The sequence below is a fragment of the Chiloscyllium plagiosum genome, unplaced genomic scaffold (genome assembly GCF_037043375.1).
Source record: "Chiloscyllium plagiosum isolate Xiang-an unplaced genomic scaffold, Cpla_swu_hap1 HiC_scaffold_43, whole genome shotgun sequence".
Taxonomy (NCBI): Eukaryota; Metazoa; Chordata; class Chondrichthyes; order Orectolobiformes; family Hemiscylliidae; genus Chiloscyllium; species Chiloscyllium plagiosum.
Genome location: NW_028270181.1, coordinates 8,986,337 through 9,008,835, shown reverse-complemented (window position 1 = coordinate 9,008,835; position 22,499 = coordinate 8,986,337). Strand labels below are relative to the sequence as shown.

The following is a 22,499-nucleotide window of genomic DNA, read 5'->3' as shown; positions in this document are numbered from 1 at the left end:
GACATGGATAGGGTGAATAGACAAGGTCTTTTCCCCAGGGTGGGAAGTCTAAAACTAAAGGGCATAGGTTTAAGGTGAGGGGGAAAAGATTTGAAATGGACCTGAGGGGCAACTTTTTCACACAGAGGGTGCTGCGTGTCTGAAATGAGCTGCCAGAGAAGTGGTGGAGACTGATACAAATACAACATTTAAATTGCATCTGGATGGGTACACGAACAGAGCCAACTGCTGGCAAATGGGACTAGGTCAGATTGTGATATCTTGTTGTCATGGACGAGTTGGACTGAAGGATCTATTTCCATGCTGTGTGACCCTATGACTCTATAATTGGATTGGAAACAGTTCAGTCACTCAGCTGACTCATATATTGAAAAGACTGTCATTTGAAGAAAGATTGAGCAGGTTGAGCCCATGTCCACTTGAGTTGGTAATCTTTTTGATACAGATATCATTCTGAGGGGTCTGGATAAGGTTGATAATGGGACAATATTTCTCCATGTTAGAAAATCTAGAATTAGGAGGTACAATTTAACATTAATGAGTCTCCTGTTTAAGACAAAGATGAGGAGGAATCCTCTTGCCAACAAGCAATAATGGTGAGTCATTGAATATATTTAAGGCAGAGTTTAACTGATCAACAAGTGAGTCAAGGGGAAAAGGCAAAGATGCAAGGAAATACAGAGAAGAACTGTACTCCTGCTAATTTTTCTAGAACTGATTGTTGTGCCTCTTGCCCTGTGCAGTTTAGAGAGCACACTGGTTAATACCACAGTCAGATCAACCGGGTGATGAAGCAAGCTGAAAGGAACAGGCCAGCCACCCCTGTTTCTATTTCCACTATTCTTACCAAAAACAAGTGTTAAAAGAGATTGAAGAAACAAATTTCTATTTTCCTCTGAAGTTGCCCCAGGATTTAATATTTCTGGCAACCCTAGGTCAACCCACAGCAGGTTGGCATCCCTGAAGATGTCTATCCATATGATAGCATTCAGGATTCTGAAAGAGGTTCAGTAATAGCTGGAGAAACTCAGCAGGTCTGGCAGCGTCTGTGAAGAGAGATAGAGTAACAGTGTTTCTAATCCAGTGATCATTCTTCAGAACAACTCTGAAGAAGGATTACTGAATGGGAAATGTTAACTTTGCTTTCGCTCTCGACAGATTCTGCCGAGTTTTTACAGCATTTTCTGAACTTCTTCAGCATCTGCTGTTCTTTGTTTTATTTCAGGATTCTGAATCATTGTTCTCAGAGTTGAGTCAGGAGTCACAGAGTCATACAGCATGGAAACAGACACTTCGGTCCAACCAGTCTGACCATAATCCCAAACTAAACTAGTCCCACCTGCCTGTGCTTAGCCCATATCCCTCCAAACATTTCTTATTCATGTACTTACCTAAATGTCTTTTAAACATTGTGACTGTACCCACATCCGTCACTTCCTCTGGAAGTTCATTCCACACAGAAACCACCCTCTGTTAAAAAAAAAATTGCCTCTCATGTCTTTTTGAAATCTTTCTCCTCTCACCTTAAAAATATGCCCTCTGGTCTTGAAGTCCCCCACCCTTGGGAAAAGACACCTGCTATTCACCTTATCTTCACCTCACGATTTTCTGAACCTCTGTAAGGTCACCCCTCAGCCTCCTGCGCTCCAGTGAAAAATGTCCCAGCCTATCCAGCCTCTCCCTATAACTCAAACGTAGGTTAAAACGTAGGTCAATGTCAGGGTCTGGCAAAATATCCTGGAGGGTACTGCCCTTTGTGTTGGGCATCTTGCACTCGGTTGCATGTTGCCACTTCTTACTGAGAAGATTGTGGGTGCAAGGGTCACTCTGGGATTCGAGCACAGAAACCTAGGAATGATGGTCTGACGCTCCTCTGCACTGAGGGGCTGCAATGCCAGGAATGTTATTTTTGATGAGACATTGAAAGACCACATCTGCACTTTCAGGTGAAGTTAAAATATCCCACATCACTGGTCTGAAGAAGATGAAGAGAGTTCTAAGGAGTCCTGGCTGATATTCATCACTGGTCTGAAGAAGATGAAGAGAGTTCTAAGGAGTCCTGGCTGCAAATTCCTCCATGGCCTCTGCTATCCTGATCCAACCTCCTAACCTCCTCCAAACCCACAAACATCCAAGCTTTCTGCCCTTTCCTAACTTTGACCTCTTGTGTTCTCACTACTGTTATTGTTTGACCATTGTCTGACCGTTGCTGTTTATGGGAAGCTTGCTCTGGGAAAATTAGTAGATGCCTTGCCCACATTGCAACAGTGACTAAACTTGAAGCCTGAAGTCGTAAAGGACGCTATGTGAATGCAAGAATTCCTATGGTCATCCCTAGCACGGAAAACAGTTGAGGCCAAAACATTGTACGATACCAAAGCCCAGTGTGGAATGGAAGCCAGTTACCTGCAAGGACTGTATTGGAAGACTGCTGTTTTGAATCATTTTTTCTCCATTTTATAACTTATTCATAAAACCTCTTCTAAGAGCTGTAACTCAAGAAGCTATATGCAGGGACCTTTGTACCTAAGATGGCGCTATAAGTGGCGACTTGTACATATTTGAATAAATGTGACAATAAAGGTAATTCCAATCCAATTCTAAGAAGGAACTGGATATAGCACTTGGTTCTAAAGGGATCAAGATATGTGGGAAAAGCAGGAATAGACTGTTGAGTTTTATGATCAGCCATGATCTTACTGAATGGCAGAGCAGGCTCAAAGGGCTGAACGGCCTCCTCTTGCTCCTATTTTCTTCGTTTCTTTCTCTCAGAAGTTAACAGAATCAGGACAGGCTCCCTACCCTCACAGTAGGGAATTGTAAAACCTGGACTGCTTTTCCTCAGCTCTACAGCTGTACATTTGCTGAAATTTGATCACGGCTGCAGTCTGCATTCACTCTCAAAAGAACAAGAATGTCAACTGAAAGTTTTGATTAAGGACAACTCTTGAAGCTTAACAACCCAATTGAGTTTATCTTAAAGGCTTGGGAACGATGCCGTACATCAAACGGCTCAATGGCTGTTAGAGTCAATCCCTTGAGCGAGGAGGATATGATAGCACTGCCTGGGTAAAGATGAAAGGACATTAAATTTTGTGAGCTGCAGCCTGATCTGAAGTCTGCTCGGGGACAATTACTGATGGAATCTGGGCCTGATAGCATTGCAACAGCCAAACACAATTCCATCATGTTGGCATTTGGAGAGTGGGAATGAGGAAGAGGAAGAGAAAAATAAAGCGAGGAAGAGAAAGACAGGCAAGGAGAAGGAAAGGGAATGAGAAGGAAGGAGGGAGGGGGCAGATTAAGTGAGAAAATAGTGACACCATCAGAAGACAGAGAAGATTAGATTAGATTCCCTACAGTGTGGAAACAGGCCCTTCGCCCCAACAAGTCCACACCAACCCTCCGAAAATTAACCCACCCAGACCCATTACCCTCTGACTAATGTACCTAACACTACAGGCAACTTAGCATGACCAATTCACCTAACCTGCACATCTTTGGATTGTGGGAGGAAACCAGAGCACCAGGAGGAAACCCATGCAGACGCGAGGAGAATGTGCAAACTCCACACAGACAGTCGCCCGAGGATGGAATCGAACCTGGGACCCTAGTGCTGTGAGGCAGCAGTGCTAACCACTGAGCTACCATACCACCCTGGAAGATACATAGATTCAGTGAGAAAATGAATGACAGCACGAAAGGGAGGGAGAGAGATAGATTCATTACTGCACAGAAACTTGCCATTTAGCCCAAACTGGTGACTCCTACTGTTCATTGCACCCACATGCCTCCTTCCATTGGACTGCATCAAGGTCTCAGAATCCCCACAATGTGGAATCAGACCATTCAGCCTATTGAGTCCACAACAACCCTGCAAAGTGCATCCCATCCAGACTCAACTCCTTACCCTACCACCCTGTATTTCCCATGGCTAATCCACCTAGCCCGCACATCCCTGGACATTATGGGCAATTTAGCATGGCCAATCCACCTAATCTGCACAGCTTTGGACTGTGGGAGGAAACCGGAGCACCCGGAGGAAACCCACGCAGTCACTGGAGGGTAGAATCAAACCTGGGTCCCTAGTGCTAGCCACCCACTGATCCACCCAGCTTCAGCAAATTCCTCTATGTCTTTCTCTCTCCTTATCCAGTGTCCTCTTAAGTGCATCTGTATTAGAACATAGAACATAGAAAAATACAGCACAGGACAGGCCCTTTGGCCCACAATGTGTGCTGAGGTTTATTCTAATGTAAAATATAATAACTTAACCGACACACCCCTCAACTCACTGCTATCCATGTGCATGTCCAGACATCACTTACATGTCCCTAATGACTCTACCACCATTGGCAACGCAATCCATGCATTCACAACTGTCTGCGTAAAGAACCCACCTCTGAGGTCTCATCTATACCTTTCCCCTAATCTCTTAAAACTATGACCACTTGTACCAGTCAATTCTGCCCTGGGGAAAAGTCTCTGGCTATTGACTCTATCTATTCCTCTCATTATCTTGTATACCTCGATCAGGTCACCTCTCTTCCTCCTTCTCTCCAGAGAGAAAAGTCCGAGCTTATTGGTTGCTGTCACTCCTTGTGATAGACTTCCAGCTTCTCACCACTTTCTGGGTAAAGACATTTCTCCTGAATTTCTCACTGGATTTATTAGTGACCGTGTTGTGTGGATGTCTCCTCATTTGGAATCTTGCAGAAGAAATATCTCTTCTATTTCAAACTTGTCAAACATTTTCAAAATTCAAATATGACCATTAGACACTTCTGGTCTTCCTTTCCCTGGATGCCAATAATATTATCACCCCTCAGCCCCCTCCTGCGTGTGAGAAAAACTCAGAATGTCAAATTATGCCAGATTGTCAACATTTATTGCTAAGTCTTTAATCATGTTGCAGTGTAACTTTGATAACTAATGTCGACTCCTTTACATTTTCCCTTGCTTTTTCCCTCAGCTTTTTCCAACAGTGGGCAGAAAAGCTGTGCAGTAAGATGATTGGGCTGCAAGGATGTCTTGTGAGCAAAGCTATTATCATTCCTGGCTATTGAATGTGTGCAACGAGATAAGAAAGGGATATGTGAGCAGCACTGACAGACTAATGTTAATCAAGCTAATATTAATTCCTCCCATGACAATATATATCTATCTAGGGCAGTACAGTGGTTAGCACTGCTGCCTCACAGCACCAGGGACCTGGGTTCAATTCCTGCCTCGGGTGACTGTCTGTGTGGAGCTTACACGTTCTCCGCACGTCTGCGATTTCCTCCCACAGTCTGAAGATGTGCAGGTTAGGTGTATTGGCCATGGCAAATTCCACATTGTGTCCAGGGATATACAGGCTAGGTAGATTAGCCATGTGAAAGGAAGGGTTACAAAGGAAGGGTTGGATCTGGGTGAAATGCTCTTCTGAGGGGCAGCCTGGGCTCAATGAGTTGCACTGTGGGGATTCTATGATCTATATTGCACCTTTTTAATGTATCTTCCCAATGCATTTTACAAGAGCATTGTGATATAAAATACCATATAAGGAGATAGTAGGCCAAACAACTTGACACATGTTCAAAGAGTAGACTTTAAGAAATGTCTCAAAAGGCAAAAGTGTGGTGGAGAGGGGATGTGAGGGAATTCCAGAGCTTGGTGTCAAGGCAAGTATAGGCGTGGCCACTAATGGTGAAGCTACTATAACAAGGGGACAGATTTAGTGGTGTGCAGTTATCTCAGAGGTTTGTATGATTGTAAGAGATTAGAGATAAATTCATGGAGAGACAAGGACAAAAAAATGTAAAACCAAGCTGATGCTTGACTGGGATCCAATGTAGGTTAGACAGTGCAGGGATGATAAGGGAACAGGTCTGGATACAAGTTAAAACAATAATCTGTAATTAAGGACCCAGGCACGGGGGTGGGGGGCTAATAATTAGATACCATACTGTGAGTAGCAAATGTGACAAACCTTGAACATGAACCTGGGACAGGTCAAGACTGAAGTTTAAATACTTTAAAGGAGTTAATAAGGAGAAAAGGTTAAAAATATTAATGAGAAAAACATCATCCAGTGCAAGCTTCAAGGTCCACTTAACATGCAGGATATCCACAACGGAGGTGTACAGCATTGTGTAAACGCCATTGGGTTGCTGATGCAGAGCCTCAGCCTAATGTTCTGTGCACATACAACCAAAGGCCGCTATGGGAGATGGTAACATTTGTACTCAATAAAACCTGGAATTAAAACATAGTCTAATGATGACCACTGTTAATCATAAAAACTCATCTGCTTCACTAACATCCTTTCGGGAAGGAAATCTGCCATTCTTAATTGGTTTGACCTACATGTGATTCCAGACCCATTGCCATATCATTGACTCTTAACTGTCCTTATCAGTCCCTATCAGTTCAAGATGCAAGTGGAACAGCCAGCTAATGTTGGCCTTGTGAACAACTATCCTATGTAAAATTTTTAAAGAAGAGCTCTGAACCAGTGCTATTTTCCCCTTTAATCACTCTTGGTATTTGCCACATCTTCCGCTGTGAGATACTGGATAAGGGATGTTTGACATAGTTCACTGCCATCAACTTTGCTTTGTCTGGGTCTGTCTAGTGATTAGTGTTAGAGAACCTTGTACATCTACAGAACAGGCCCTGTTCTTAGATAAGAGGAAGGTTTATTGCATGAGTGATAAGTACAACTATATTTGGTCAGATATCATTACTTGGACAATAAAACAAAGAAATGCAAAAGCTGGAATCTGAAACAACAACAGCAAGTGCTGAAGAAGCCCAGAAGGTCTGACATCATCCATAAAGAGAGAATCAGAGTCAATGCCTCAAGTCCAATGACTCTTTGTCAGAATGTTAGTACGAAACTGGGAGATACATCTGCTATTTCCCAAAAGCTTGGGTTTAACTCACTGTCTCCACCCACAGACTATGTGACATGAGTACAAGCAGCAGAGCTCAACGTAACACAGACATTAACACTTTCAGAACCATTACCTTATACAACATTACAACCGAATTTTGATGCAGATTCAACTGGGATACTCTAGTGCAGCACAGCAGCTCCCCCTCCTGGTATGACTATCATATTAGAGCTAAACCATCTGTCTAGCCCCATGCAAAGATGTCCTTCAACACTGGTTGCTCAGTTCTTGAATGCTTGCAGCTTTTAACTCTCAGGATATCCGTGAAGGATTCCACATATAAAAATGTGTTCTTTTGTGTACTGCTTTTGCCAACCACTGGATTCCACACTGCTTTAAAGCCTAATATGATTTTTTCCCAAAAATATATGGACAAGTAAGTTATATTCACATCAACAATATTTAACACTTTTCACACTCTCTCCTAAGGCAGGAAATTAGAAAGTGAAGGTATCTTTATGAATGATCATGTGCAACTGGCATATCCAGATTGCAAACTTATTTTTAAATATCCATCTTTATCATATAATCTTATTTATACCAAGGGATACAAAGGGAACACTGTTGTTCAGCAGATCTTTGTAAGGGGTCTTCACTGCTTACATAGGAGGGGTCCTGAAAAATCCACTGACACCTCTGCAGAGCCCAGTTGACTAAACAGTATTAAAAGGACAACGTAGGGTAATACGTGCAGATCAAAGACTTAGCAGCCCGGGGCCAGATACAGGATCATGTTACTTCCAGTCTTCCAATACAGATTCACTCAGTGTTTTACCTTTGGGATGAACTCCCACAGTCCCTTAAAAGACCATTGGTTTAGCCACCTTTAGATTTAGCCCCAATGATTTTTCCTTTCATCATGGATCCCACTCCTCACAATCCATTTGATTGAGAAATTTCTCACTGGTAACCGACGTACCAAAGCCCAGAATCCAAGATGCTTTATAACCAACAACTTACTTCTCTTGGAAAGACATCGGGCAGTTTGCGCACAGCAGGTTCCCACAAACAGCAATGTTGATGACCACATCAATTTTTTTTTACATATTCTTTAAGGGAGAAATATTGACCAGGACATCGAGAAGGACTTGACATTTACAAAACAGAGCCGTGGGATCCTAACATGCACTGAGAGGGCCCAATGGAGACTCAGTTTAACATCTCATTTGGCCCTACCCACCAAAGAACTTTCCACCCAGCTCCTCCCTATCACTCTGCATTTCCCATGGCTAACCCACCTAGCCCACACATCCCTAGACACCTGGGAAATGTAGCTCCGCTAATCCACCTAACCTGCACCTCTTTGAACAGCGGGAGACAATCAGAGCACCCAGAGGAAACCCACGCAGACACGGGGAGAATGTGCAAACTCCACACAGATAGTCACCCAAGATTGGCATCAAACCTGGGTCCCTGCTGCTGAGGCAGCTGTACTTACCACTGATCCACTGTGCCAGAAGAGACAGACAGCAGGGAGAGAAAGAGGACCAACAGATGTGGAAGAGACAATTCATTGTTCTGGGTCTTAAACTGTACTAAACAAACTTCCTTATGCGTGTTAAGCCGAAAATCAGGCATTAAATCGGGGTGCTAGGAATGGATCCTCCAATCAGTCTTTGCATGCTATAGTGCACGATCCTCAAATTAACCCCAAATCCATTCTGTATTTTGCAAGATTGAGTAAAAGACACCACAATGCACACAGTGTTTCAGCATTTATTGAGAAGGCAGCCTCATCCACTCTCAAAAGTAAATATTACTTTCTCTACTTAATATGGGTGAGACTCTAAGGGGCACATGGAAGAATGTAACCATACCTCAGAGCATCATTCATCTTCAGCCACAGTGGGTACAAACAGAATACTGTTGTTACATAAAGCCTTGAAGGAGACCCCAAGACGGAAGTACCAGGGAGAGGATATTTCCACTTGCATGATTCTTGTTCTCTCAGTACAGTGAGTCCCTAGAGAATTTAACCTACCTTGAAGGTATATGATTATATATGTTCATATGATTAAGCTTCCCCACCCTTTTCCCATGCCTTTGCATCAGCACCCTATAACTGCAGTCTATGAATGGTTCTAACATCAATATATAGTGGTAAATGTGTAACATAACCAGTTGGGAATGCAGCGAGATTAAATCAGGTTGCTCCTGACAGGTAACGTTGTTACCCTCCCCCCCCCCAACAAATCATGAGAACAATCAAGCCTTGCACAATACCGTCCCAAATGAATTCAAAGATTCATTCTCCAAAAGTCATTAGTTTCTTTGACTCTTCCAGAAACCATGAGGTATTAATTTCAAAAGCTTGGTCCATTAATGATTTGATCACACCAAAGTACAGCTGAACCACAATTGGTTCAAGGAATTAAGTGATTTGTGGATTTGTCTACAAGGTAAAATTGTATTTGTACAAAAGCAACTAAGAGAAATTGGACCGAAACAAGTTCATAAGGTAGGGGCTGTCTAAACATCTCTGTACCTGTGCTTTTAATACTGAACAAATATTCCAATGGAAGTAGAGCACAGGGATAATATCGACTGGAGAGGAACCAAACAAGCTCTCAGCAATTCAGCCAAACCTCCAATTAATTCAACTCTTCACATTTGATTTTATCAATGGTACAGTGTAAGCATTCTTCAATTATTAGATTAATTAAATATGAATGAAAATGAGCAACCTACTACAGGGAAGATATTGTGAAAGTTGAAAGGGTTCAGAAAAGATATACAAGGATGTCACCGGGGTTGGGAGGTTTGAACAGGCTGGGGCTATTTTCCCTGCAGCGTCGGAGGCTGAGGGGTGACCTTATAGAGGTTTATAAAATCATGAGGGGTACGGATAGGGTGAATAGCCAAAGTTTTTTTTCCCCAGGGTAAAGGAGTCCAAAGGTAGAGCTCATAGGTTTAATGTGAGAGGGGAAAGATTAAAAGGGACCTAAGGGGCAACATTTCACGCAGAGGGTTGTGCATGTATGGAATGTGCTGCCAGAGGAAGTGGTTGAGGCTGGTACAGTTACAACATTTACAAGATGGGTATATGAATAGGAAGGGTTTAGATGGATATGGGCTAAATGTTGGAAAGTGGGACTAGATAGATTTAGGATATCTGGTTGGCATGGATAAATTGGATCATAAGGTCTGTGCTGTACATCATTATGACTCAATAACCAATTCTGTGGAAATATCAACATGTAATAAAAGGTCATAGCCGCAGTTACTTTGGGATGGAGTTAGGAGGGAGTATAATTGAACTATCCCATTGTTTGAGAGTTCACATTGCAAGGATAATTGCTATTTATACTCATGAGTAAGACTTTCAATGTAGCACTCTACTGGAGGGTAAAATCGGGTAGCATATTATATCTGGGTTTCATTTCCCCACTCCCCCTCCAATCAAGCAAAAGTGACAGATTACCGGGATCGAAACAGCCAATCTCTAACAGCCACACCTTTGCCTGATCCCTGCTGCTATATTATTAAGTGGTGTTGGGAAAGTGAACAGCTTTTTTAAAGTGGAGTTCAGTAAAAATGGACAGCCTATCAGGCCAGTAAAACAGATGCTAAGAAATGGAATCTAATTAAAACCATGTGACAAGGAAACACATTTTCTTGTCAGTGTTAAAGGAAGATTGGGAAGTTAGAGGAGTAGAAAATAGAGTTTGATGCCTAGGCATCTGTACCTTATTAAAGTTGACATCTTTCAGAAACTTTTCTCGTTCAAAGTTATGGGCAATATGAGACGCAACCTGTACACGCATCAGCCAGCCCTGTCAAGTGAGTGGAAAGGGAATTTTCTATGAATGTAAGGTATATAACGGCAAACCTGACTTGGTCAAGATTACCTTTACCTTTGATAGCTGTCGCTAGTTAGAAAATTCTCTTGTCACTTACCTCTGGGGTGTCCTTTACCTAAAAGAGATAGGCAGGTATTTTTACAAGTACAATGTATTACAACAACAGGGAGTAAACGATTAGAGCAGTCAGATTGTACAGTCAATTCAGTTAGGTACAGGCAGTAGGTATCGCCTCAAAACATTTACTTCTAAAATACTTCCATCATTTTGGCAAAGTCTCAGATAGTGCTCTTAATGATATTTATTGACAATGATCCAATTAATGCTGGTGGTGCACCGAACTGCTTCTACAACTTCAATTCAAATTCAAAACTGCTCGATACTGTTCATAACTATAATTTCTCCATTTTTGGCTATATACTCAACAGATTGAATCACACAATGGGGTCTCAATTATTTAGTGTTCAGCAATGTTGAAGTTCATTGATAAAGTCAACACCCTTTACAAGTTCTGAGATTAATCATGTGAAATAACTGACTTAATTATTTGTTGTTCAAACTGCTACATAATTCTATCTATAAATAACACAATGTTTGCCATTACAACACATCAATTTAGGTAATGAAAACTATGGTCTTGCAATCAATAAATCACTGCCAGTCTTGACCTTGATATTCAGTCAAGAAAGGGTTTTCTCATTTATCAATAGCTAGTGGCTCTCCGAATTGAAAGTTGGTAAAGGCAAATTGAATTCAATTTAAATTGAAGAATGTTAAGAAAATTTAATGATCTAAGCATCAGCATAATTCGTTTCTGCACCTAAGCTGCCTGAAAAATCACTGAGTGATATGTTATGGATGAACATGGCTCCAAAGAGCAGCACGGTGGCTCAGTCGTTAGCACTGCTGCCTCACAGCACCAGGTTCAATCCAACCTCAGGCAACTGTCTGTGTGGGGTTTGCACATTTTCCCTGTGTCTGCGTGGGTTTCCTCCTACAGTCCAAAGATGTGCAGGTTAGGTGAATTGGCCATGCTAAATTGTCCAAAGTGTTAGGTGCATTAGTCAGAGGGAAATGGGTCTCGGTGGGTTACTCTTTGGAGGGACGGTGTACTTGTTGGACCGAAGGGCCTGTTTCCACACTGTAGGGAATCTAATCAGAACACTGAAGAAGTTCAGCACACTCAAGCACAACGTAGTCCATTCAAAGAGTAGGTATCGGACACCCTCAAATTCAAAGCCTGCATCACCATAATGCACAATGGCAGCAATGCGTAGCATCTACGAGATACACTGCAACACATCATTATTAATGGTCCTCTGACAGCTCTTTCCAACCCTGCAAGCTCCTGCCATCTTGAGATATAAGGGCGTGCGAACACACTACCTGGAAGTTCCAGTCCAAGTTTCCCTATCCTGATTTGGAATTATATCGCTATTCCTTCACTATCACTGGGTCAAAATCCTGGAACTGCCTTCCGAACTGTGGGTACTTAACTCTAAGGATAGTAGTGGTCCCAGGCAGCAGTTCAGGACAGTGAGGGATAAGTGATAAATGTTGATCTCACTGCAAACACCCACATCCCATTTCCACAGCATAAGTAAAGTTGGGAGTTTTGATAGCAAGAAGCAATACTCCCTCTAGTGCATGAACCTTTCAGTGCGTACCAATGACTTCTAAGAGATGAAGTCAATGCGCTGGCACACCAGTTTGCAAACCTCAGGAGATTAGATTCCCTGCAGTGTGGAAACAAGCCCTTTGGCCCAACCAGTCCACATCAACCCTCCGAAGAGTAACCCACCGAGACCCATTTCCCTCTGACTAATGCACCTAACACGATGGACAATTGAGCATGACCAATTCACCTGACCTGCACATCTTTGGACTGTGGGAGGGAACCAGAGTACCCGGAGGAAACCCACACAGACACAGGGAGAACGTACAAACTCCACACAGACAGTCACCCGAGGCTGGAATTGAACCTGGGACCCTAACGCTGTGAGGCAGCAGTGCTAACCACTGAGCCACCGTGCCGCCCGTCCGCTCTAGATCCCTAGAGCAGTTGTGGAGCTTAGAGACAACATTAGCTAGAAGCTTTGTCATCTGAACCATGATCTCAGGAATATGCCACATGTGCTTTGTATTATTTGAAGGAGAATCTTACAGGTGAACATCTATAGAACCGTCATGTTCGCAGTTTTCCTTACAGTTAGATAGGGAAGATCAATCCAAATAAGTTAGATAAAATGATTGCAGATTTGGGTAGTTTTGTTGCTGGAACGATTCTCATCTACTCTTCTCCCCACTAGCCTCACACATACCAAATAAACATAAAGGAATTGAAAATATAATTAAGAATCCAATAGCACAAATCTCCTACCTCTTGTGGCTCTATCACACAAGTCTCTAGGTTTTGCCCATTAATGAACAAATCACATTTTTTGTCTGCAGGCTTGCAGAAATACATACTCATCACATCTTGGGAGGGAAGCACATTTCCAAATCTTTAGCAGAGGAAAGAAAAATGTGCAGAAGGTAAAAGATAAAAGGTAAAGTCACCATTAGTCCTACCAGACCATAGGGCTGCTCTCTCATTAAAGAAAGATGACTGGTGATGGTTTAACCCGAGGGACACCATGCTCAAGACAATGGATGAGGTTGAGAAGAATCTTTTGGTACAGGAATTGAACCCACTCTATTTGCAGTATTCTGCATTGTAAACCAGACGTCCAGCTAATTGAGCTAAACTGGGCCTCAGATGATAAAAGACATCAAAACAGACGTGGACTTCATGTCTCAGAAACATCTCGAAGCATATTACACACAATGAAATAGTTTAGAAATGTTGAAAAATGAGTCTAACGTTTTAGTTTCATTCACACGCAAGTTCAATTATTGAAGTTAAAAATAATGTGGGATCTCTTTCTCCCTCAATCTTAATAACTCCTGCTGAGATTATAGCATTCTCTCCTTGTGGGATAAAAACACCAGTGATTCTGTGTTAGAAATAATGATATAAGTCAATCTGTTTATGAGTGTTGGTTGAGAGATAAAGAGAGCGAGACATTGGGCAAGACAATGGGAGAAGACCTTTGTTCATCCTGGAATAATACCATGGGACGGAGCACCGATTGAACTTCTCATTCGAAGAATAGCACCCCCATTGCAGTGCAGCGCTCTCTTGCGATCAGTTTGCATGATGTGCTTCATTTAGAGTCAAATATGATGTCCTTTAGCCCGGAGTCCAAAATACAATCAGATGAGCAGAACTGACCTTGATGTACACAATAGGTGGTGATTCTAGCACTTGGTTGGCCTTCTACTCGTGAGGCTTTGCATAAAGTTCCACAGACGGCTGGAAACAAAGTGGCAGTATAAAGAGTGTGCGTAGAAATTGCGCATATGTGGTCCTATTCACTGAAGATTAATACTGTTCTATACCTAGTCATTATTCCATAAGTTCACACTGAAACCCTGGAAATTCCTGAACCAGGTGGATCCAATCATTCAAACAACAGTGTGCCCATCATGCAAGACCCTTTGCGTGAAGGATAGGAATACCTGAAGAGGCAAATTCTTTTTTCCCCAGCACTCAACAAACTCCTGAGTATCTGGGATCTCTGGGTACACTTGTATTGTGAGAGCAAATGGCACACACAACGCTCAACTCCTCGCAGATGTGTAAACTCATCAGCGCATTTTGGGCCATTAATTAAGCACTGCAACAGCACAATGTAATACAAAATTTTGTCATCTGTGGTCCCATTACTAAACACAACAGGTGCTGACCCAAAGACCGCAAATGTAAAAGCCTGAACAGGCCAAATAGCAAAGACCTCTGACTCAGTCAGGAATGTCGCTGTCAGTCCTGTAGGCTTGTTTGCGGAGATGGGCCTCAATCTCATCTCGAAACACCAACATCCCAAGGTGAGCCTGGGAAGCCTCGTTCATGGCTTTTGACTGAATGCACATGCGGTACTGCTCTGGAGTCAGCTCGTCTGCGCAATGCTTCTCGTGCCACAGGTGGAAGAGGCTGGAGACTGGTGTCCGCACCACGATGAGGTCACTGTGGAGATACTTTCTGTACAGGTGGACATCCTCCCCTCCCCACCCTTTCACATCCAGGTCAAAGCCACCTGTGGAGAGAAAGAATTCATGTTCAGCTAGTGTCTTGTCACGTTGCAGGTGTCTCCCATCCAACAACGTTACTTCAAAACACTGTGAAAACAAAGCTGGGAGAAAGTTGGAAGACAAAATCCCACAAATAGCAAATTTCATTCACCGGGGAGTGCTGGAAGAAGGATAAGATTGTTGGTCAACTTTTCATCAACTAATAAAGCAGGATATTAAAGAAAACAGCGAGTCAGGTTCTTGGTTTACATTGAAATAGTATGGTTTTTCAATCAAGATTGGATGGGACTCTCAGGCTAGGACGTAGGCTGTGCACACAAGTTCTGAAATAAGGTTTAACTAGTGTTCTCACTTTAAGAACAGTTGAGGCAAGCTTGGAGAATAGGTGACAGTGAACATGGCGATCTTAGCGCTGATCTCTGTCTAATCCAAGACGATGCTGTCTTAAAGGGTTGAGAAAACAAATTCAATAACTCTCAAAAGGAAAGTGAATAAACAATTATTAGGACAGGGAAGAGGAGACATTTCTTCACCACAGAATGACAAGCCTGTGGAATTCATTACCGCAGGAAGTAATTGATGCCAAAACATTGAATGTATTCAAGAGGTGGCTTGACATAGCAGTTGGGGTGAATGGGATCAAAGGTTACGGGGAGAAAGCAAGATTAAGCCATTGAGTTGGGCAAGCATTCATGATCGTGATGAATGGTGCAGCAGGCTCCAAAGGCTGAGTGGCCTCCTCCTGCTCCTAACTTCTATATTTCTATCGAGGAGGAAAATGCGACTAATGTACAAAGAGTCAGCATAGGCCTAATGGGTCAGATGGCCTCCTATACAGCCTCCTACATAAAGATCCAAGTGACTGCTGTCCAACCAGGTCCAACCCAACTGAATGTGAGCCAAGCAGAGGATGGATAGTTGCCGGGGAAAGATATCTCCAGGCAAAAATATGTGATAAAGTCTATGTCACCTTGCCCCATGACATTGAGTTTCAATGTGATGACACCACCATGTTATGGTAATTGTGGAAACAATCTACATTCAGTATCTACATTCCAGCTGTGCAGTCAAGATTGCAAATGTCTTGTGGATTTTGTCTTACGGGGTAGGTTTCCAATGAATCTGAAGATTACCTTCATGTGACCTGTGTCAGATCCCACGGGTAAGTTGATTGCATGCAATTGTGCTAAAAACAGTGCAGATACACCAATATTAAGTGTGCTGGGAGCTAAACAGAAAAGAATCACTTGCACTTATAAAGCTATAAAGTAGGAAATGCAGCTGCCAATTTAAACACAAGACCTCACAAACCAATGATGAGATCATGACTAGATAATTTTTTTTCCATTTAATCTTTGGCCAGGACAAGGGGAACAGCTCTGCTGCTTTCGTTTGAATACTGGTCATATGACCTTTCGTGTCCGCATTAGCAGGCAGGCCTCCAGTTTAACATCTCAACTGTCCTCTGATTGGTATGGTATTGAGTCGTCAGTGAAGTTGATTCATCTACAGAAAATCTTCTTACCTGAAACAATTCACTCCCGAACACCAACAGTGCTGCCCATTCACTGAAGTGAGGATTGCCCCTAGTTGCCAGTCACTGACATAAGTAAGAGTGAACAATTCCCACAACAAGGAATGAACCACAACTCAAAACTATGTTCACTCACCAATAGTGAGGAAATCGGAGCGATATTGACAAGTCATCCCAAATCCAAAATCTCGCCAGAACCCAGAATCTTTCTTGTGCACCTGTGTGAAGGTTAGAAAGAAATGAGCACAGCTTCACAGAACAAAAGTGATGTTAGCTTCCCAATAATTTCAACAGACAGTGCAAAACATTAGTTCACTTCTTCGCATCATATCACTCATTACAATCGAAGAATTGTGAAACAATGGCATTACCTGCTCAAATCAGAGGTAGGTTCAGGCAAGAATTAAAGTATCCAGCCTCAAACAAGCAATATATCCCTCAATCCCGTGCGTGTCACAACAATCATCGTATTAATGGAATAGAGGATTTGAACTGGTCAAAGCTATCGTTGTAGTCTACTTGAACTTCAGCAAACCTTGTGATAAGGCCCCACATAGGAGAACCCGTGGCATCCAAAGAAATTTGGGAAATTGGATCCACAGTTGGCCGAGTAGCAGGAGGAAGACAGTGATAGTTGAGGGGTGTTTTTCCAACTTGAAGTCTGTCTATTGGGGTCTCACAGAGGTCAGAGTTGGGACCCTTGCTGTTTGTAGTTTATATATATGATTGAGACTTAATGTGGGAGGGTTGATCAGTATTTTTACAGACGATATAGAATAGAGAGGAGGATAGCCTTCCAACAGGATATGGTCAGGCTGGTCAGGTAGGCTTATCAGTGGCAAATGCAATTCAGTGCAGATAAATATGAGATGATGCACTTGGGCAAGACAAACAAGGCAAAGAATACATAAGAAGCACCAAGGATCACAGGGATCTTAGTGCTCATGTATCAGACAAGGTCAATAAAGTGGTTAAGGCGGCATATAGTATACTTGCCTTTATTAGTCAAGGCACGGAGTTTAAGAGGAAGGATGTTATGTTAGAACCGTATAAAAGTTTGGTTAGGTTGAAGGTAGAATATTGTGTGCTGTTCTGGAATCCACATTATAGGAGGGAATGTGATAGCATTGGAGAGGGTGCAGAGGAGATTTACCAGGATGTTGTCTGGGATGGAGGGTTTCAATTATCAATCGAGATTGGACAGATTGGGTTTGCTTTCCTTGGAGCAAAGGAGATTGAAAGGGGTCATGATTGAGATGGATAAAATTATCAGGGGCATACATAAGGTAGACAGGAAGAAACTTCAAACCTAGATTGGGGTGGGGCGCTGAATTAATGATCAGAGGGCACAGATTTAAGGTAATAACATGAAGGTTTAGAAGAGATGTCAGGAGAAACCTTTCCACCCAGAGGGTGCTTGGAATCTGGAACTGACTATCTGTAAAGGTGGTAAAGGCAGAAACCCCATAGCACTTAAGAAGTAGTTAGATATATGCTCTGGCATCGCAAAAGCACAAGGCTAAAGGCCAAGTGCTGGGAAATGGGATTAGAATAGTTAGGTGGTTGTTTCTGACTGGCATAGACATGATGAGCAGTAGATCTCTATGACTTTGGTTCTATAGTCAGCAAAAGACCCTGCTGTCAATCTCCCAAGAATTTCAAAATCAGTTGTTAATGAGGCTCAAAGACGAATTGAACCATTAGATTCGTGCTGTTACAGATTAAAACATGCCTATTATCCTCCTATACATTTAAAAAATAAAAACAATGTATCAACAATAAGAAAATGTCTTCTTGGAGGTTCAAGGGTCCTTTTATGTTGGAACTCTCAATGGTGTCAGAGCTGGGTTCCATCAGGGAAAGTAGAGAGAGCATACTGGAAGCACAGGAGGGAGAACAAGACAATGTACATCTCTGTAGTATATATACACTCAGGTCCAAGGGAAATACTTCAAGGCACATCAATATAGTAAATCACTTTTAAAAGCAGCTATGCAGGTGTTATGAGGCAAATCCATTAGTTTTTGGTGTATGATAATACCACAAACAACAAGAACATAAGTGAGCAATGCATCTATTTTTTTTCCACACATGTTGAGCTGAGGGAGGAATGTTGACCAACACCTGTCTCATCTTCAAACGATCTTTAACATCCACCAGGACCATCAGAAAAAGTTGTTGTGACCTCACTTATAGTCAGCCTCGTTTGAAAGGTGACACCTCCAATTGGGCAACAATACCAACCCCTCCCCCAGTCCACCCTGTCCCAATCTTTGAACCTATCCAATGATGAGCTGTACAATGGAGGTGTAGAGTGCGAATATATAATGAAATGCAGACAAATGTGGTCTAAAAGAAAACAATTAATAAGTAACATGACCTATATATAAAAAAAACACTCACCAGCTGCTGCTCAATGGATGGGGCACCATCCAGATTGGCGTAGACAATAGCTGGATTGTACAAGCTGAACACAACAGGGTAGAAAACTTTCTTACCTGTGAAAAAAACCCACATTTATTAAATGCTGCAAATAAGAGACAGATAGAAATGAAATTATGTCAGGAGGCACTGTATAAAACACAATAATGCAATATAAAAAATGGCAGGTAATGATCCAGATGTGCAGCTACACATGCAACCTTTTTTTTAATATAAGACTGAAATTTTCAGTCTGTCCAAAGTTGTACAACAGCATGGAGGATGTAAAATGAATCTGGGTTGAAACATCACAAACAGATAGATATATAGATCAGGGGTGTTCTAACTAAGACTCTCAGACTACAAGGGTTAAGCAACTCATATTCCAAAACTGAACACCATGCTGTTGATAAATGGCTAGAAGTGATACATGATTTAATACAGTCATTTAAGTGACAAATTTTTATAAATGCAAATTATTGTTGTTATAAAAATAGTAGAGCACTGAAAAAGGCCATTCTGCCCACTGATTCCACACCAAGAACACAGAGCTTCTTGGGATACAAAAGGTACTGAAATTGAGTGGATGCAGCAGCTCAGCATTAGACGTGAAATAAAGACTTAGATTTGTATAGCACTTTTGAAGCGCATTGTTTGCAAGTAGGTATATTAAGCATCCTGTGTCGAGCAAGATACCCCTATTAGCAAAGAAGCCATTTAGCCTGTTTTTCTGAGGGTTTGTTAGATTGAGGAGAGCCATGCAAGGAGGTTCATTGAGAATCCTCTTTTTAACTTCACCGTATATAATCATCACAATGGTCCTTCTTAAAACTCGAACAGTCAATAACTTACCAGGCTCTGTGTTTATTCGACAGCTATTAAGAAACTCAGGAGATATATAAATATCCACATCACAGAAAAACATCAGTGCCTCGCCCTTCTCCCAGGCTTGGGCTCCCATATCCAGACCACGTCCTCGAGAAAACTCATCAGCCAAAGGAACCAGAGTGTAGTTGTGAAAATTAGTTTCACTGCACAGAAAGAAAATCTTTTATTCCAGGGATTTCCAGTTTTAATGTAATAAAGGCTGTATTAACAAATTCAATTTGCACTGTGCCTTTGATGCGGTTAAAATAAAAAATCACAATGCACTTCATAGATGCGTTACCGAAAACAATTTGACACCAAGCCACGTAAGGAAGTTTCAAATGATTGATAAAAGGGTAGTTTTATAGAAGTGGGTTAAAGGAGAACAGAGAAATGGAAGGGGCTAGCAAATGAATTCTAGAGGTTGGGGTCTGGGTAGCAGAAAGCATGGTAACCAATGATGGAAAAATGTGAGCAGCACAGTGGCTCAGTGGTTAGCATTGCTGCTCCACAGCGGGAGGGATCTGGGTTCGATTCTTCCCTTGGACAACTGTCTGCGCGGAGTTTGCATGTTCTACACATGACTGCGTGGATTTTCTGTGGTTTACTCCCACAGTCCAAAGGTGGGCACAGTTGGTTGGATTGGCCATGCTAACTTGCCCATAGTGTTGGCTAGGTAGGATAGCCATGGGGGAACGCAGGGTTACAGGGATGAGGCTGGGGATTGGTCTGGGTGGGATACCCAGAGAGGGTCGGTGTGGACTCGACAGGCCAAATGGCCTAATTCCACACTGTAGGGGTTGTATGATTCTACAAGGAAGAGGTCACAGAGATAGACTGGCCAAGGAGGAATTTGAAAATAAGGATAAGACTGATTACAAGTAACTCAATCCGAGGACACTGCATATACAAACCTACATGCATGACTCGGTGCAGGCTATCCCACTGCCCTGAATTACCCAGATACACTTTCTATTTTTATTCTTTTTTATGGCTCACCTGGCAGTCATTTCCAGGATCTTCTTCACTTCACCTAACCCTTCCTGGCCAAAGTAGACGACCGTGAGGTAAATGTGTCCATCCTGGCGAATGCACACATCTCTGCATGAAACAACAATTGGAAGTATAGGTGTTTTATTGAAAAGCTGGATGCTTAGACATGGGTAAGCTGGACACTGGCAGAGTGTCAGTTTTAAGAAATACAAATGCACCAATGATACATGCACATGTCTTTAAGGTTTTACTGCAGGATCTGATTGCATGAAATTACTTTGTAATTTTAGTCGAAGATTTAACCTCTTTACAATAAGAGCGCCGATGCCTCCCTCAAACTAGCAGACAAAGCAATATCTGCTTTCCTAAACTCCAAACAGTACCCACAAACCCCAAACAAGGAAGAGGGTAAAATGAACATTGGTTAGGTTTTGACTGCGCCCTTTCACAATGTTTCTACCTGAAATTCTGCATGAACTGGGCAAACGCTTCAGTGCGGCCAGACAGAGGAACGATGATATTGATGATCTGCTGCGAGACATCGATTGTTTCACTTTTGACTTTCATAAGTGGCCCAAAAGGACGGAAGAGTGTGATATGTTGAAATTCATCCAGAAATTCCTTTTTGTAGAACAGTTCATACAAGGTCCCTTTGTCTCTTTCTGTACGGTAGTAGCCTGAAATAAGAGAATATATTGGGAAGTTAGAAAGTTACTTCAGAAAAAGGCACTTCCTTCAATTACTGTCTACTGAAATGACAGAGTCCAGCATCTGAGACATTCCTGGTACAATTATTTTTGCACCACACTGCAGAAAATAAGCTGGAATTGTGGAAAAACTGCAACAGAGATTCACATGGATGTAAAAGCACAAATGAGAAAGTTTAGTTATTAATTGACACTTAAAAGAAAGGAAGAGACAAGAATTTCCTGAACTTCACTCACTCATTTATCAATAAGAAGGTCAAGGACAGTAGGTATATGGGAACACCACTACATCCAAGAACCGCACACAAATCTCATACCATCCCAACTGGGAATTATATTGCCATTCCTGCACTGGGTTGCTGTGTCAAAATCTTGTAATATTTTTTAACTCATTCATGGGATGTGAGTGTCACCAGCCAGGACAGCATTTATTAACCAACGATAATTGCATTAGGTGTCAACAACATTGCTGCAGGTTGAGAGTCACGCGTAGGCCACACCAGATAAGGATGGCAGTTTCTTTCCTTAAAGGATACTAGCGAATCAGATGGGTTTTTCTGACAATCAACAACGGTTTCATGGTCATCATTAGACTCCTAATTCTGGATATTTATTGAATTTAAATTCCACCATCTACCATGGCAGGATTTGAACCCAGTTCATAGATTATTACCAGGCTCTCTGGATTAATAGTATGGCGATAATGCCACTAGGCAATCAACTCCTAATTATTCCATCTGAAACAGCATTGTGCCTAAACGAGATGGACTATAGGAATTAAAGGCAATAGCTCACTACCACACTCCCAAAGGCAATTAAGGATTAGTGTCAAATGTTGGCCTTGTCAACAATATTCACAGGCCATGACAGAAAGGTCATTCAGCTACTTTTGCAACCAGGGTACAGTGCAAGGAGACCTGGCCCATGAAAGAATTATTGCTGAAGAGGAAAATCCTTAACCTTTGGTGAGAGAGATCATTTGGCCCATCCTGACTGAACATACTACAGCGCTCAGTTCCATTATTCCAGGGTTTCTCCCCATAAGAAACCAAGAGGCCATTCCACAAGTTTGCCAAAAAGCAAGACATAACTGTAGTATTTGAGAGTA

At 42.2% G+C, this 22,499-nt stretch overlaps 1 protein-coding gene across 17 annotated transcripts in view; it reads right to left on the bottom strand.

The window, feature by feature from the left end:
- Positions 1–8,640: 8,640 nt before the first annotated feature.
- The window catches only part of csgalnact2 (chondroitin sulfate N-acetylgalactosaminyltransferase 2), a 62,554-nt gene continuing 48,695 nt past the window's right edge, over positions 8,641–22,499 (bottom strand). For all 17 annotated transcript variants that reach the window (XM_087982629.1, XM_087982616.1, XM_087982624.1 and 14 more), the window contains 6 exons: positions 21,145–21,361; positions 20,691–20,792; positions 19,677–19,855; positions 18,807–18,901; positions 16,540–16,621; positions 8,641–14,874 (listed from right to left, as the gene is read on the bottom strand). In XM_087982629.1, the coding sequence (XP_087838755.1) occupies positions 14,582–14,874; positions 16,540–16,621; positions 18,807–18,901; positions 19,677–19,855; positions 20,691–20,792; positions 21,145–21,361 (968 nt within the window). In that variant the 3' untranslated portion in view covers positions 8,641–14,581. The remainder of the gene's footprint in view (positions 14,875–16,539; positions 16,622–18,806; positions 18,902–19,676; positions 19,856–20,690; positions 20,793–21,144; positions 21,362–22,499) is intronic.